Source organism: Cricetulus griseus (genome assembly GCF_003668045.3).
Source record: "Cricetulus griseus strain 17A/GY chromosome 1 unlocalized genomic scaffold, alternate assembly CriGri-PICRH-1.0 chr1_0, whole genome shotgun sequence".
Lineage (NCBI taxonomy): Eukaryota > Metazoa > Chordata > Mammalia > Rodentia > Cricetidae > Cricetulus > Cricetulus griseus.
Window position 1 is genome coordinate 141,021,700 of NW_023276806.1, and position 15,712 is coordinate 141,037,411.

At 40.9% G+C, this 15,712-nt stretch overlaps 1 protein-coding gene across 2 annotated transcripts in view; it reads left to right on the forward strand.

The window, feature by feature from the left end:
- Tph2 (tryptophan hydroxylase 2) overlaps window positions 1–12,600 on the forward strand; it is a 102,911-nt gene extending 90,311 nt beyond the window's left edge. For both annotated transcript variants that reach the window (XM_035451292.1, XM_027392395.2), the window contains exons 9-11: window positions 1,076–1,171; window positions 12,176–12,309; window positions 12,426–12,600. In XM_035451292.1, coding sequence (XP_035307183.1) covers window positions 1,076–1,171; window positions 12,176–12,309; window positions 12,426–12,600 — 405 coding nt within the window. The remainder of the gene's footprint in view (window positions 1–1,075; window positions 1,172–12,175; window positions 12,310–12,425) is intronic.
- Window positions 12,601–15,712: the final 3,112 nt, after the last annotated feature.

Consider the following 15,712-nt stretch of genomic DNA (forward strand, 5'->3'; position numbering starts at 1 on the left):
GTTTTTTTCTTTTAAAAACATACATATGCATGTATTAGTATCCATTTAAGGTTTTACTATAAAAACACACTGATGCACTCGGGAGGCAGAGGCAGGTGGATCTCTGTGAGTTCAAGGCCAGCCTGGTCTCCAGAGTGAGTGCCAGGATAGGCTCCAAAGCTACCCAGAGAAATCCTGTCTCGAAAAAACCAAACCAAAACCAAAACCAAAACCAAAAACAAAACCAAAAGACTGACATTGCAGTTTTGACAGATTGGTATGTATATATTGGTATTCTTGGTCTCTCTTTCATTTCTTTACCAAGCATTGGCATCTAGTAGGTTTTCAACAAATGCCATTAAAGATTTATTTGCACATTTATTTTTTGGTGTGTTTTGTATGTAATTATGTGCATGGGCATTCTTGCTCATGTGTGAAGGCCAGAAGTTGATGTTGGATGTTTTCCTGTATTATTGGCCATCTTAGATTTTGAGATAGGGTCTCTCATTGTTCATGAAGCTCTTTACCCTCTGAGTCATCACCTCAGCTTAATAAATGTCTTTGGGATGTGTAAAAAAATTAAAAAATAAGTTTGAGATGACTAGATTCCTGCTCATTGTCCCATGTCTTCTTGAACTTATTTATGCCCCTGAAACATAATTTGGTAGGTGCAATTACCATATTCTTGTGGAGCATCACTAAGATGTACTCATTAATTTATAATTATAAAAATTATTACAGGAGCTATGATTTGATCTATACAGTTTCTGAATACAGGATTTCCAAGACTCCTAGTGATTTACAATTTTCCCATATTCTTTCAACTTAGGGAAAGATTAATGTTTAAAATATTACTCGTAAAAAATGCAGAAAGTCATGTGCTGAAATTAAATCAGTGAGGTATATAAACTGGAGCAGGGTTACTCAGCAAGAGAATGGATTACAATAAATACTCCTGATTTAAATTTATTTAAAAAAGTAAGACGATTATGTACAGTGCAACGTTTTATATTTTGGGTGCCATTTCGTTCTGTGAAGGAACTCATTGGCTGATTCACTGAACATGTATCCATCTTACTATTTTTTTTTCTCCCAGTGTTATTTCTTCACAATCGAGTTTGGCCTTTGCAAGCAAGAAGGTCAACTGCGGGCGTATGGAGCGGGGCTCCTTTCCTCAATTGGAGAACTGAAGGTATGAAGCTGTGAATGAAAACACCCTTCCCAGACAAACTGGTTCAAGGTCAGGGAAGATATTGATTGGTTTGTCCGAGCACTCTCACTCACAGCTACCCATGCATATTTAATACGGAGGATCTGGCACCTCGGACGTGGGTGCTGACCTAACTTTTTGCACCTCTGAAAATGGGTCAAGCCGTTCCTGGTTTGCGGTGTGACTCAAATGGATGAGCAGTCATGCGCCTGGATCAACAGGAACGACAAATGGAGGCTCAAACACTGGGAAACAAATGGCTGGCCTAAATTTAGTGCTAAAAGTGGGTAGTGGGTTAACAGGGATATTCTTGATTGACACTTGCATGTGAGCCTGGCTTTGTTATTCTAGTTTCCATGTCCTCTGTGGCTCCATGGATTTCCCTTCCACCCATCAAAGTGGAAGTTGAGGAAATATTCCATCTTCTCCAAAATTAATGCAATTAAAATAATTTGTGCATATCAACAGTTTAAGAGAAAAACAAGCTGACTAAGCATAGAGTCAAGGAAGCATGTAGTATGCATTTGTGATGCTTAGAAATTATTTTTTTCCTTAAATAGTAAAACAATCATTTATTAGGAAATGATGGGCTCTGGAGCATTTTGATTTTAACATTCTAGTAGGTTTTTAATGCATTTGGAAGGCAATATGGCACACAACCTGGAAATTATACTGAAAATAACTTAATCTTTCTTTGACTATTCAGTCTAAGATCAGGATTATAGACTAGCTTAGGATGTTCTCTTCAGCATTGATTGCTGTTGTGAAATACAGTTGGGGAATGTGTTGTTACTGGAGTGTTTTGCTTATTTATATTCTCAAAAGATGCAATCTCATTGCACTTTTATTGAGTCTGCTAGTTTTATAACTTCATTAATTAGATAATTTATTCATTCCTAAAAAACCTTCCCTGGATGCTTGTAGGTGGCACGCACCATGCCAGACACTGGGAATTAAAAGGCAGAGAATGAGGAGGGACACAAATCCGAAGAAAATAACACCAGAGGTTATCAAATTCTTAAACAGAGTTTAGGATTTTGGTACATATTAACTCAGTCCCTATGAGAACCTGATGTCACCATTGTTAGCGATGAGACAGCTGTTGTGGACATGAAGCTATTACAGGACTTGCCTAAACTACACAACTAATGTGCTGGAGCCAGGCCAAGTACAGGCAGTGTGGACTGTAGTATCAGTGCTCTAGATTCAACAGCCTGAGGCTCTTATTACCTAGGACTTGACACACAGTGCTGGATACACAACCAAGCAGGTAACAGAAAAAGTGTGACAACTGTGTTTGGCACATGACAGGCCATGCTCGAGAAGGCTTTCTAGGGGGAGTCCTGTTGCTTATAGTGAGTCTTGAGGAATCTGGAGGGTGGATTAGGAATGGATAAAATGAACAGATGAGCAATGGACCAAGGGGGTGGGTAACACCTGGGTTTCAGTCAAAGGTCTGTGTGTGTGTGTACATGTATGTATGTATACATTCCACAGTACATGTGTGGTCAGAAAGCAGCTTTGTGGAGTTGGTTCTCTCCTACCTTGTGGTTCTGAGGATTCAACTCAGGTTGGCAGGGACATAGAGCAAGCCCACCGAGCCATTTTGCTGGCTCTTAAAAAATAATAATGCATTTAGTGTTAATCTTAGTGCAGTGGCTAAAGCCTACAGAATTAATAGGACACCCTACGCTATAAGACCATGCCCTCTAAGACTGCTTCCTGGTTCCCCTGAGAAAGTCAGCAAACAAAACTTCCTGAGCTACATCTATTTACATTCTCTTCAGGTGGTTTATAAAGTATTCTAGAAACAAATGAAACAAATCTCTCTTATGCACCCCCCCCCCCAATTTTGATGGGGTCTCCTGGTCTGGTTAATGAGGCATGTGTAGGCAGCACTGGGGCAAATCGGTTGTTTTTGTTTTTACTGGTGTGGACAGAATTGTCTAGAAATGGAAATCAGCTAGTAGTATGTACAGCAAAGGGCATTGTCTGCCGTGCAATGGCCCTGTTCAGGTCCATCACCTCTGGTCATTAGCATTCTTCCATTCTCAGGTTTCAACACTCCAGCATCCCCACGATTGCCGTTTTTGGACCGTTTTTACAATTTAGATGTTCTTTTCACAAGAAATACCTTCTAACTGTTCACACAGAATACAGAACACTGCAATTTTCCTTAGCAGCCCCTCTTTCCCTGTCCATCTCATTCCTGTGAGTGCCCAGAACATTTCACAGCTCATTTAAATACTTAATTATGATTGTGTGTGTGTGTGTGTGTGTGTGTGTGTGTGTGTGTGTGTGTGTGTGTGTGTATGCATGTGCACATGAGGGCAGGTATTCATGGAAGCCAGAAGGAGGGTATCAGACTCTGGGGTGGTTGTGAGCTGTCTCCCCCATCCTCTGGGAAAGCAGCAAGCACTCTGAGCTGCAAGAGACTGATCTGTCTCTTCAGCCCCCTAAACATCTTATTTTATTTGAAGAGAGGTACTATGGTTCTAGACCCAATGTAGGGATGGCTTTATTTATAGCATTATTATAATTCTCATATAAATAGCCATACAATTTCAAATGAATTGATCTATTGCAGTGAAGTATTTTCTACTGCTCCAACTAGTCCCTAAGTTTCTGGAGGCTTTGGTATAGACTTCATGACTTTTATCTAAGTACATACAATTCACACACTTTTCTTTCAGAACCCACAACTTCTAAGATTTGTGCTGTTATTTTCCTGAGGGCATCGATGTTGTTCTTCAGAGCTGGCCAAGTGTTTCCAAGAGGAGAGGGGTATCTGTAGTTGGGAGGAGGACTTTCATTGTTTTCCTTCATAGAAAAGCACTTGATTTTACTTTCAGAGACAGAAATAAAGCAAATATGGAAAATGTTATAAAAGCTAGCATAAATTTGATTCAAAACTACCTGAACCATCATGGTGGACAAACTGCTGAGAACTCCCAAAGCCTGAGAAGGTGGGGTCTTTCTGCATTTCCCATCACTGCAGGGAATGGTTAATCATGAACTGAGTCATCTGGAAAAGCAACCTGGAAAAGAGGTTGAAAATAGGATAACTAGTTCCTTTTACTCACGGTTTAGCATGTGTTTTTCATGTTAACTCCCCCCACCCCCGCCCCCATAGTTGACCTAACAGTACAGTTGACCTAACAGTATAATCTATTATTTTTTCATGTATCACTTCCTTGCTTATTCACTCATTGTTTTTGATAAGCCCAACATTGATGGTTCAAGTTGTGAGACACAAGAGTTTTGTAGGAAAGTCCTGAGAAAGGGATGATTATGTTGGAGAACCACCAGTGAAGTTTGTTCACTTTGGGAAGGGTATTAGTTATATTTCCTTGTCACCCTGCTAAAGCAACTGAAGGAAAGCTTTCATTTGGCTCACAGTTGAAGGGAAAATGGTCCATTTGGGGAAGGCATGATGGTAGCAATTGCCTATGACTATGGTGGAGGGAGCTTTGCTCATATTTGCCCCTGACCCAGAAGCAAGAATCAGTGCTGGGCTACAACCCTCAACACTGCTACCCAGTGATTTACTTCCTCCAACTAGCCTCCACTTCTAGAAAGCTCCATGCTTCCCAAAATAGTGCCACACCAAATGTTGAAACACATGAACCAATGGAGGCACATTGCACGTTCAAACGATGATGAGTGGGGAGGAAATGCCTTGCTAACAGTGAAGCTGTGAAGTCTTGCCTTTAAAAAAATGAATCTACTTCAAAAGCAAAAGGCAGGCTCTGCTCTTTTTCAGGGAAAAAGGTGAATTCTTGTTCTTTATTCCCTTCAGGGCACAGATTAGGTGGCCTCAGCATCCACTCTACAGTAATTGCTGGAATATTACATATAAATATCTCTTTTGTGTTTTAGGCATAAGCAAATTTGATTACCTGTTTTTTTTTTTTGACTTTAGTTTTAGGATGTCCTTGCATGGTGAATTACTAGTTTTACCTTTATATGGCTATTAATCAGCATTCTCCAAACAGCTTTTTATTTATTACGATCATTTGTATTTATTGCCACTTTCAGCTGTTGCTGGGAGGTGGTCAGAATTATTGCCAGGCTATGGAGTAGAGCCTCCAGGGCTTCGAAGGGCTTCTGAGGTTACCTAGAAGTTCAGTGTGGTTGCCAGAGTAAGGATTCAGCTGCTGAGCTCTCCACCCTTACTGGGTTGGGCGGCTCAAGCCTCCCTTCCTGTCCCCTTCCTTTCTTGAAGGAGGAGGGGGCACTGTTAATAATGACAGAGCAAATGCTGGAGGACTGAGGGGGTGGGTACTCCTCAGCTGTGTCTGTTGAAGAGGGGGCTCCTCCCTTCCCCATGCAGCCCGTTCAAACCAAGAAAGCTCTAGCATCATGGAGGAAAAATTAAGTGTGGTGAACCATTGCTGAACTTGGCAATAGGGATATTGATCCCATGTAGGGCCGGCTTTAATTAATAGCATTATCATAATCCCTGTGTGAACATCCTTGTAGTTTCTCGAAGGCAGTTATCTATTGCACTGAAATATTTTATACTGTTGCAACTGTTGACCTGATGTTGGTCCCTCAGTAGCTGGAGCTTTGATGAATATGTAAATGAGGCTCAAAGACTATTACCTACATGGATACATTGTGCACATATACACAATCAAATCCACCTATCTGTTTTTCTGATATGGGAAAGGATGACTGTGCTGTGAACATGGGAGTCTTTGCAAAACCTTATTTGGTATCTAGGACCCAAACTACCCACAAATCTGACTTCACACTTGGGACATTTTTTTTTTTATTCTTTTCAAAATTTAACCAGTCCTAATATAGAGAGTGAGGATCACAGGGTTTACATCTAGAGTAGTTGAGATAATACCTCTGTGTCACTGCATAAAGGGATGTCTGAGAGGAAGGAAGATGCCAGGCTGATGAGCCAGGCACAATTGTGGTTTCAGTTTTACAAGTCTCATACCTGGGGCCATTCTTTCCGTACAGGTTCTAGATACCCAGGGGAGAGGGAGGGAATGCTTATTGAGCAGCACATGTGAATGCTAATAATCCTGCCTGGACTGAATTAGGAATGATAACTAAGTATGTTGAACACTCCCATGCTAGCCATTTGCATGCTTTTCCCTATTTAATTCTGACCACAACCCTGGGTTCTAGAGTCCATTAGTGCCCTCAAATTACATAGGAAGAAAAGGAACCAAATTTAAACTCCAAGGTTAAGATGGATGCTCTGAATTATCTTTAATTATTATTTATCCATGTGGTAGGGTTTCTATTACTGTGAAGAGACACCATGACCATAGCAACTCTTATAAGGGAAAATGTTTAATAATGTTGGCTCACTTACAGTTCAGAGGTTCAGTCCATTATCATGGTGGTACATAGTGGCATGCAGGTAGACATGGTACTGGAGAAGTAGCTGAGAGTCCTACATCTTGCAGGGAAGAGGAAGTGGTCTGTCTCATTGGGTAGTGTCTTGAGATATATGAGAACCCAAAGCCCACCCCCAACAGTGACATACTTCCTCCAACAAGGCCACACCTACTCCAAGGCAACGCCTCCTATTAGTGCCATTCCCTTTCTGTCAAAGCACCACTATCAGCAACTGGAAATTTTTTTTTGAGCGTTGTAGATGTTTTAATTCCATATTTTGCATACTGTTTGGAAGGATGTCACAATACACAGCTTAACCTTAGGCTGGTAAGCCATGCTCCATCTCCTCAAGACTAAGGAACTACCTAAGTTATTCAGAATCCTTCCTCACTGAAAAGTTGTCCCTTGCTTCTGATTAATTCATTCCATAATTTATTTGTATCAGTGATACAAATAGGTATTTATTTTCTACATTGGATTACAGGATTTTTTGTTTTTTGTTTTTTTTTTTTTTCAAAAAATGAAGGCTAGTGAGATGGCTCAGCCAGTAATGGTGCTTGCTGCCAAACCCAATGGCCTGAGTTCAAGCCCTCAGATCCATGTGGTAAAAGGAAAGAATGCACACACACACTGTGGCATGTAACCTCCCTCACACAAACTCAGACATATACACAAAATAAACAAATGCTATTACACAAGCTCTTAAAATGCAACTGGAAATTTTTGATGTCAAAAGTATACTTATAAAAGCTAGAATGGAAAATTAATTTAATTTAATTACTAAAGCCAATCAATTGGTGCTTGGCATCTCTGTGGGGAAGGCTGACAAGGCTATCTTCAGGCCCAGTAGGAAGGCTGCTTTGGTCAATTTACACTGGTGAAACGGAGGGTGCTATGTATTTATGCGTCTTGATAAAGTTATGCTGCATGATGATTCTTAGATTCATGAAGGACAGACTTTTAGATTTGTCACAGGAAACTGCAGCTCCTCCTGAGCTAGTTCCTCATTTGCTATCACACTGTTACTGGGTGAAGTCTTCTCTTCAGTTCTTGTCACCTTGAAGGAAAGAATTCAGTTGAGAAACAGCCCGATCAAGAAACAGCCAGATCAAGCAGAAATTTACTTAGCAAAGCTAAGTGTCAGTACTCCAAAGGGAGAGTGGAACAAGAGACCTCAAAGGGAGAAACTGAAGGGGGAGTTATGAATGGATTGCTTCAAAAACTTCGATGAATATTTATCTCTTCTAAGGTGTTTCCTTCCCATGACTGTAAGTTGGTGGGGGTTTGTTTCAAAACTGTGATGCAAATGACATTATGTGGAAGCCGGCATCTCTTGAAGATGCAGATTCTTTGTTAGTGTACACATGTGACAACTGGGCAGGTTTTCTGGGAGCTTTAGTTTGGAAGATAGCAGGAAGAGCCTAACAGTAGCTTCCAAGATGCTTAATCACAAAGTGGCATTTGGGCCCTTAAGAAACATGGCTTCCAAGAGCCAGCTGCAATTTTCCTAGGTACTTCACATCTAACTCTGTGCCTGTCCAGTCTTGATAACTCTAGATTTTGAGACAGCCATATTTCGAAGCCAGGAGTTCTGACTCTAGTTATCCTACCCTTGTCTTTAACACTATGGGGAAAACAAAAAAAAATAGTTCTTAGTGGTTTCCAGCACTGAGTTGTAGGCCCCTTTTGTGTTGATTGACCCTTTCACAGGTGTCCCATACCAGATAGCCCACATATCAGTAGCAGAATTGCAGCTATGAAGTAGCAGCGAAAATAATGTTATGTTTGGGGGTCAGCACAATATGAGGAACTGTGTTAAAGGGTCACAGCATGAGGATGGTTGAGAACCACTGTTACAGAGTGTTCACATAGGAGCAGATGACTTTTAAGTATTCTTACACATTTGTAATGGCTTGAGAATAAAAACAGTTAGCCAGATTTGGTCAACATTATAAAGCTCCTCCCTATAGAAAATCAAATTAACTCTTGAAGACTAAAGGACTTAAGATGGTTGACACCTCGAAGAGAATTCACCACAGAGTCCCCCTGGGACATCAAAAAACTTGGACAGGCTGGGCAGTGGTGAAACATGCCTTTAATCCTAGCACTTGGGAGGCAGAGGCAGGTGGATTTCTGTGAGTTTGAGATCAGCTCAGTCTACAAGAGTAGTTCCAGGTGAGTCAGGTGAAGAATAGAAGAACGGGTGAGTGATAGGTAGGGTTTTAGTTGGGGGGGTGGTAGGGGAGGAAGGGAGGGAGAAGAACTGGGATTGTCATGTAAATCAATCTTGTTTCTAATTCAAATAAAAAAATGATAAAAAAGAGTAGTTCCAGGAGAGGTTCCAAAGTGACATAGGGAAACCCTGTCTCAAACGAACCAAACGAAAAACAAAAACAAAACCACCACCACCATCAACAAAACAAAAAATAAAAACAAAAGAAACCCCAAACAAACAAACAAACAAAAAACCCAAAACAACAACAGCAAATCTTGGACAGTTTTCACAGAGACTTCTTCGTTACATACAGGAGAGGGTATAGTGGCTGCTTCCCTAAAGTAAGATGACTTACAAGAACAGAGATAGACTCAAGAAGCCTAATTAGTCAATGGCTTTTTGTATCATGGGAGACATGGATGTTATTTTACATCTCTTGGAACATCCCAGTCACCACAGATATAAGTTGGGAGTTAGGTGGATGCGACTATTTATAGGCATGGGTATTTCATTCACTGGTTGTTCCCTCAACTTGGGCTAATCCTTTGCTATTAATAATGTCCCCACATTTATTAACAGATAAGAGGTAGCCAGCCCTGGTTTCATGCTTTATGGATGGAGAGGCCCTTGTGAACTGGAATATCATATTCTCTCTCTCTCTCTCTCTCTCTCTCTCTCTCTCTCTCTGCATATGTATAGTATACAAATATGTATATATATATATAATATATAGTTCTCAGTAATTGTATATACAATACCATATACAGTTATGGAGAATAAGTCATAATTTTGAGCACTTGAAACAGTTAACTTTCTGCTGGGTCTGTGTGGTGCTTTCCTTATCCCCTCAATTGGGAAGCTGAGGCAGGAAGATAGTGCTTGCCAGCCTGTTATGGGTTACATAATGAGACTTTTCTTCAAAAAAAAAAAAAAAGAATGAAAACCAAAATCCAACCAACTGAAGAACAACAAAATCCAGTCAACTCCCAATTTTCACTTAAGTATTTTATTGGTTAAGTGCCTTATATATTACCGAATAGTCTTTGCCTCAAACTATAAGCTGTGTACTCATTGTTTTTTTTCTCCCCCTTGAAGTCTAGGGCAGGGCACCCTATCCTCTGAGGATTTTCTTGATCTACTCTAATCCTCTTTTCCTACTGATGAATGGATGTAGACATCTGGCGAGTCGGTGCAATAGCCCCATGATGAATGTTTCAGAACCTACACTGTTTTCAGTCATTGCTGTTGAATACACACATTGTGCAGGTGTCCTGCACACACACTGGTTGCTAAAGTCTTCTAGAGGCATTGGAGACTGATAGTTTCACTGATGAGTTTCATTTCCTTTTGTGCTTGTCCTCAAATCTGTTGACTCAGCAGAGCTGTCCTGAGGACCCATGGCTTAATTGTTCTTGCAGCCTGTGTTGCTACCAGTCTGCCTCTGTCTTCCAGTGCAGGGAAGCGAGTAGAAGGCCTGAGGACATTGAGTCAGTCCGTGTCCTTCCTTCAATGTGTACCCATGGATGAATGGACAATTTGAGTAACACACATCAGTTAAATATAATCATAGTGTGTGGCTGCAAAGAAAGCAAGTTCTAATTCTGAAAACCACAGCAAGCCAACAGGAAGCCAGTTCTTTGCAAAGGGGCAATAGCTCTCATCAAAAGACATTTTTCTTTGTAGGGCTGTGTGGTTGTTTGGAAAATGTGGGCAGGATTTATTGCTCACATGGAACCAAACTTGTGGGATGTTGACCATGCTGTGCTGAGGCCTGCGGAAGTGCCTCTGTAGGTGTATGACCTTCTGCCTCAGAGTGGTGTTGTTTTGTGGTCCAAAAAAAGAATGAGTTCACTCTTACATCCTCTCCATTACACAATTCATATATATCATTGACCTGGACAACAGAATTTTGTGGAAAAACAAATCATAAGCCCTTTGCCCCCTTTGCCTGCTTCTGTTCATATAAGTATGGCTTCTCAATTGCATTTTCAAACATGGAAAGCCACAGCCTTCCTCACAAAGGGCTGTAAATAATCATGTACACTTTGACATTGTTCAGCGAATGCACCAGGAATGTTTATGGGAAGGACATTGGTTTGTAAGTTTTCAGGAAATTCTATTTGCTTGGGAAGGCAAAGAGACAGTGCAATGCTTTGGGTCAGATCAAGGAGCTGCTGCATTAGTAGATAGCATCTTTAGAGCCATCCAATGGAAATGTCTCCCCTGGGCTCATATATGAATCACGAGTGTAGAGGACCTTCAGGTCACATGACCCACCAAGGTTGCGAGTAGATACATCAGCATGTGAGCCACAGCCTCTGTTTTCTAATATTCAGCTCAAGGCAACTTTTTTTTTTACCACCTCCCTTCTCTCCTTCTACCAAAAAAACTACCTCTTAAGGTCAAAAATCTACAGGTATAAAGTGTACAACGTCATGACAGTCAGAGTCACCTTAGATGCCTTTAAAACACTGGTATCTGGATTTCATCTAGACTTACTGGCTAGAATGATGGCCTGGGTATCTGTGGTCTCATATACTACTCCTCAAAGATTCTCCTGCATATTATGTTTCAGAACCATCCATTAAGAGTCTAGAAGAAGGCAGGTGGTGTGTGGTCAGAAATGACAACTAACTTTTAACGGCACTGAATTTATCTTGAAGACACAGTCATTCAGGATTCCTCACTGTTCTTAGTGCCAGGCATGTGGTGAGCCAAATGGAGCCAACGATGGCTTAAAGAGTAATTATACTGGTGTTCCTGCTTTTCTAATGCCTGCTTTGGGTTTAAGTATAACTATTAATATTGGTTCTTTGCCCCCCAACTGGCAATATTTATTTGCTGTATATTACTGTGCTGTACTTTGTGGAAGGTAAATGATTACCTTGAAAGCACCCTCCAATGTACAAGCCCACTTCAATCTCTGTTGATACACATTCTCTGGCCTCTATACGTCTCCCAACGAGTCCACAAATAGTTCGGTGAGAGTCTCAATTACCTCTCTGCGCAGGTAATTATTGCTTCTGCCATTTAAGTGAAATTTCAGTACATTGCTTATAGCAACAAATTTAGGAGCATATTTCTGATGTACCTGCTTCTATTCATGGTGTAGATTTAAAATTCCATTTGTGTCAGGGGATAGTGCTGAACTGTCCTTCAGCATGAATTTGCCTGATATTATATAAAATAATACCACAAGCTCATTTTCTCCTCCAACTTCCAAGAGACTTAAAAGCAAGACAGATAAGTAACCCTTCCAACATCCAATTTACCCTGCACAGTGAGGGTTCTATGTTCCATGGTAGACTAGTAACTGAGCAGTTCTGTGGTTATTGGGCTAGTAAGTGTGATGGCATAGCATTTCGGAAGCCTCATTGTGGACATGATGGATTTTGTGGTATGTCTTGCAGCATGCGCTTTCTGACAAGGCGTGCATAAAAGCCTTTGACCCAAAGACAACCTGCTTGCAGGAATGCCTCATCACCACATTCCAAGATGTCTATTTTGTTTCAGAAAGTTTTGAAGAAGCCAAAGAAAAGATGAGGTAAACTTGCTTCTCTTCCTTCTATAGAAAATAACTTGTAAATTTTCCTGGCTGTTCCGTTTCTCATACCAATGGTGGTTGATTTGTGTATCCTTCTATTTTTGTCTATTTTACAGGGACTTTGCAAAGTCAATTACCCGTCCCTTCTCAGTATACTTCAACCCCTACACACAGAGCATCGAAATTCTGAAAGACACCAGAAGCATTGAAAATGTGGTGCAGGACCTTCGCAGTGATCTGAACACTGTGTGTGATGCCCTGAATAAAATGAACCAATATCTGGGGATTTGATACCTAGAGTCAGCATGAGCTTTTGGGGGCTTATCAACCATTCAGTCATTGTTATCCAACATCAGTAACTTTCTGTGTCAGGGTTGTCTAGTAAGCATGCCAATCTGTATGTCTATGCCTCTGTGTAACTTACCGTGTTAATATACAAAAATACTCTTAAGGAACCCATGCAGATAACCATTCATCATTTGAAAGATTGTGATATAGTTAAAATGTCTCAAATAGATTTGACATTTCCATTTAGTGGACAACTGCAACTTAAACAAACTGTGTCTTTAAAATTTGTAGCGGACATTCCTCTCACCATTCTAGTTGTTAACCTTTTCCTCCTTGGACCTGTGACTTTCCTCTGTGTTCATTAGATAAAATGAAAATAGTCACGAAGTAGTTAGTGTCTATTTTGAATAGTATCGGTGTTATTTGAGACAACTAGAGTTGCTCCTCCAAGCTGCTCATCACAGCCACAAAAGATTTTAGTATTCTACTTGAGGGAGCTGTTCAGAAACATGGTGGTTGACATGATTTTGGAGTGAGTGTTCACCCCATGCAAGAAAAGAAAGCTTCTTATGAACAGGATGTATAGGAGGCACTGACCTTGTAGAAACTGATGTGTGGCAAGTTTCCTGAAGTGTTTTGGAAGGAAACACTTCAAGGTTATTTGGAAAGCTTAAGCAGAAGGGGGAAAGCATCTTGGGACTGTGAATGTATTGTTGGAATAAAATGAGTTATTATCTTGGGCGGCTGACTCATCTCTTTAGACTGAGAGTCCTGAATACCATCGGGATGTAAGTACCATCTCAGATTCCAAATATTTGGAAACTGAGTCACAGGGAAACAAAGGGATTTGTACAGTTTGGCACAGGGAGGTGTGTAGCAGTCATAATTCATTGAGCTTTCATTTTGGACTTATGAGAAGTACACTGTAGCATGCATTTGTGTTTATATGTTGGTGCAGAATGATTATTAATGTTTATAAAACTAATGCCTATCAATAAATGGAAGCTTGACTACAACAGGACATTCTATTATTTCATCTCCCAGTTCTAAAACAGGTCCTATCTGTGGGGGAGTGGTTTATTTTCTCAAAGTCTGGGTAACTCTGGATAAACAAGAGGGATTTGGCACAAATTTTTGGTGGTCCTTGCTATAAAAGGTTAACAAATGTCTAAGTGAGCAAATGGAAAACCACTGAGTTAATTTTCAGATGGGTTCCCTCACTGAACAGTCCCCCTGACTCTGCATCTTTGGGGAGTGTAGTACAGGTGGCTCTGCCTTCGACCTTTGTTGCCTGCAGCCTACTTTTCTCTCTCAGGATGGTTCCACTCATGGTCTGCAGATGTTTCACAGTTCTGGCATCTCCAAAATCTTGGGGTCTCCAACTCCATCCAGATTTGACTTTCACGACTTCAAGCAATGGCCTTCCAAGGCCTCCATGAAGGGAGACCCTTGCCATACACATTTCTCGGCCTCAGCGACTCCCTGTAACCTTGGAGGAAGTTTCACAATCCCTTTACTTATCTGTGGTGACTTTAAATCCAGCACCACAGGGATGATGCTGACAAGTCTGTATACCCGCTGGGATGGAGCCTGGCCCCTTGAACCACATTTACAGAAGCTTGTGTTTGTTGTTCTTTCCAGGAGCAGTGAATTCCTTAAGCCATGTTCTTTATCATTTGGAAGCTTAGCTGGGTTGGTTGTTGCATTGAGAGCACCTTTCCATTTATTCCAATGAGGACTGGTTCTCTTAAAGCAAGCTAATCTCTTAACTGTTAACAAGTGTTGGCTGTGGCAGCAAGCTTGCCAGTAAGCTTGCCAGTGTCCTTTTCATCTCCCAACTGTACATTGGTATTTCTTTCTGCCCCAGCTGGTCTTTTTCATTGTGTACCCACATGAAAGGGATTACTAATAAGTGCATAACAGAATCACTATTAGGCTGTCTTGAAATGTCCACTGAAGAAACTAGTCTAATTACTTTCAAATTTAGCCTCAGGCAAATTCTTTGGACAGGGTGGAAGGCAGCCATATTGCTTGCCAGAATATGTACAGGAATGGTCTCTAGGCCAGTTGCTTGTATTGTTCTATCTGAATCCTCTTGAGCTGGGCCTCTACAGTCCACACAGTTATCAGCACTACCATCTTCTGAGCCCTTAATAGGGTGGCTCATTATGCTCCACTTACAACAGTCAATTACTTTTCTAATCCCAAGTTCCAAAGCCTTCTACATTCCTCCTAAGAAGAAAAGCATGGTTAGACCTATTACAGCAATACCCCACTTCTGGTACCCATTTCTGTATTAGTTACTTTTCTATGCTGTGATAAAACACCATGTCAAGACAGCTTATATTATAAGGTGTTTAATTGAGTTGATCAGCTGAGCGCTCACATCTTAAACTGTAATCAGGAGGCAGAGAGTGCACTAGGAATGGCAGGGGACTTTTGAAGCTTCAGAGCTTGTCTCCATGGCATGTGTCCTCCAACAAGGTCACACATCCCTTCCAAACAGTTCCACTGCAGGCTGGGGACCAAGTATTCAAATATATGGGGACCATTACCATCCAAATCAACACAGTAGGAAACTCACTTGGAATGGAACCTTGAGCAATTTACAAGGATGTCCTTTTAATAGCCCATTAATAACGTACAATTTAAAATCAATTCAGATTCTTATATGGGACTACTGGTCAGATAACTTAGGTATCAATATATAGAAAGGAAGCATAAGAAATAGTTGAAGTACATATCAGTGAAAGGTCAAACTGAGATGAAAATTCAGGGCCTGGGAGTGTATCTTTTAGTTTTTTTTGGCAGAGAACTTGCTTAGCAAGTTTGTGGGTTTAGGTTCCATCTACAGCACCACAAAATAAAAACCCAAACAAACATGCCAAAGACCAACAACAAACAGCTAAGGATAAGAGAAACATTTCAGAAGCTGGAGCACTGGTTTCGTAGCTACAGGAAGCCCATCATTTTGGAACAGCTGAGTTCTTGTGAAGACATTTGGTCTACAGAATGTGAAGATTCTGTGGCTTGTTTCCTACTCTGGGTGAGGGTGACAGTGCTTTGGAAAGTTACTGGTGGTGGAGGAATGATGAACAGAGACCCGGGAAACTAA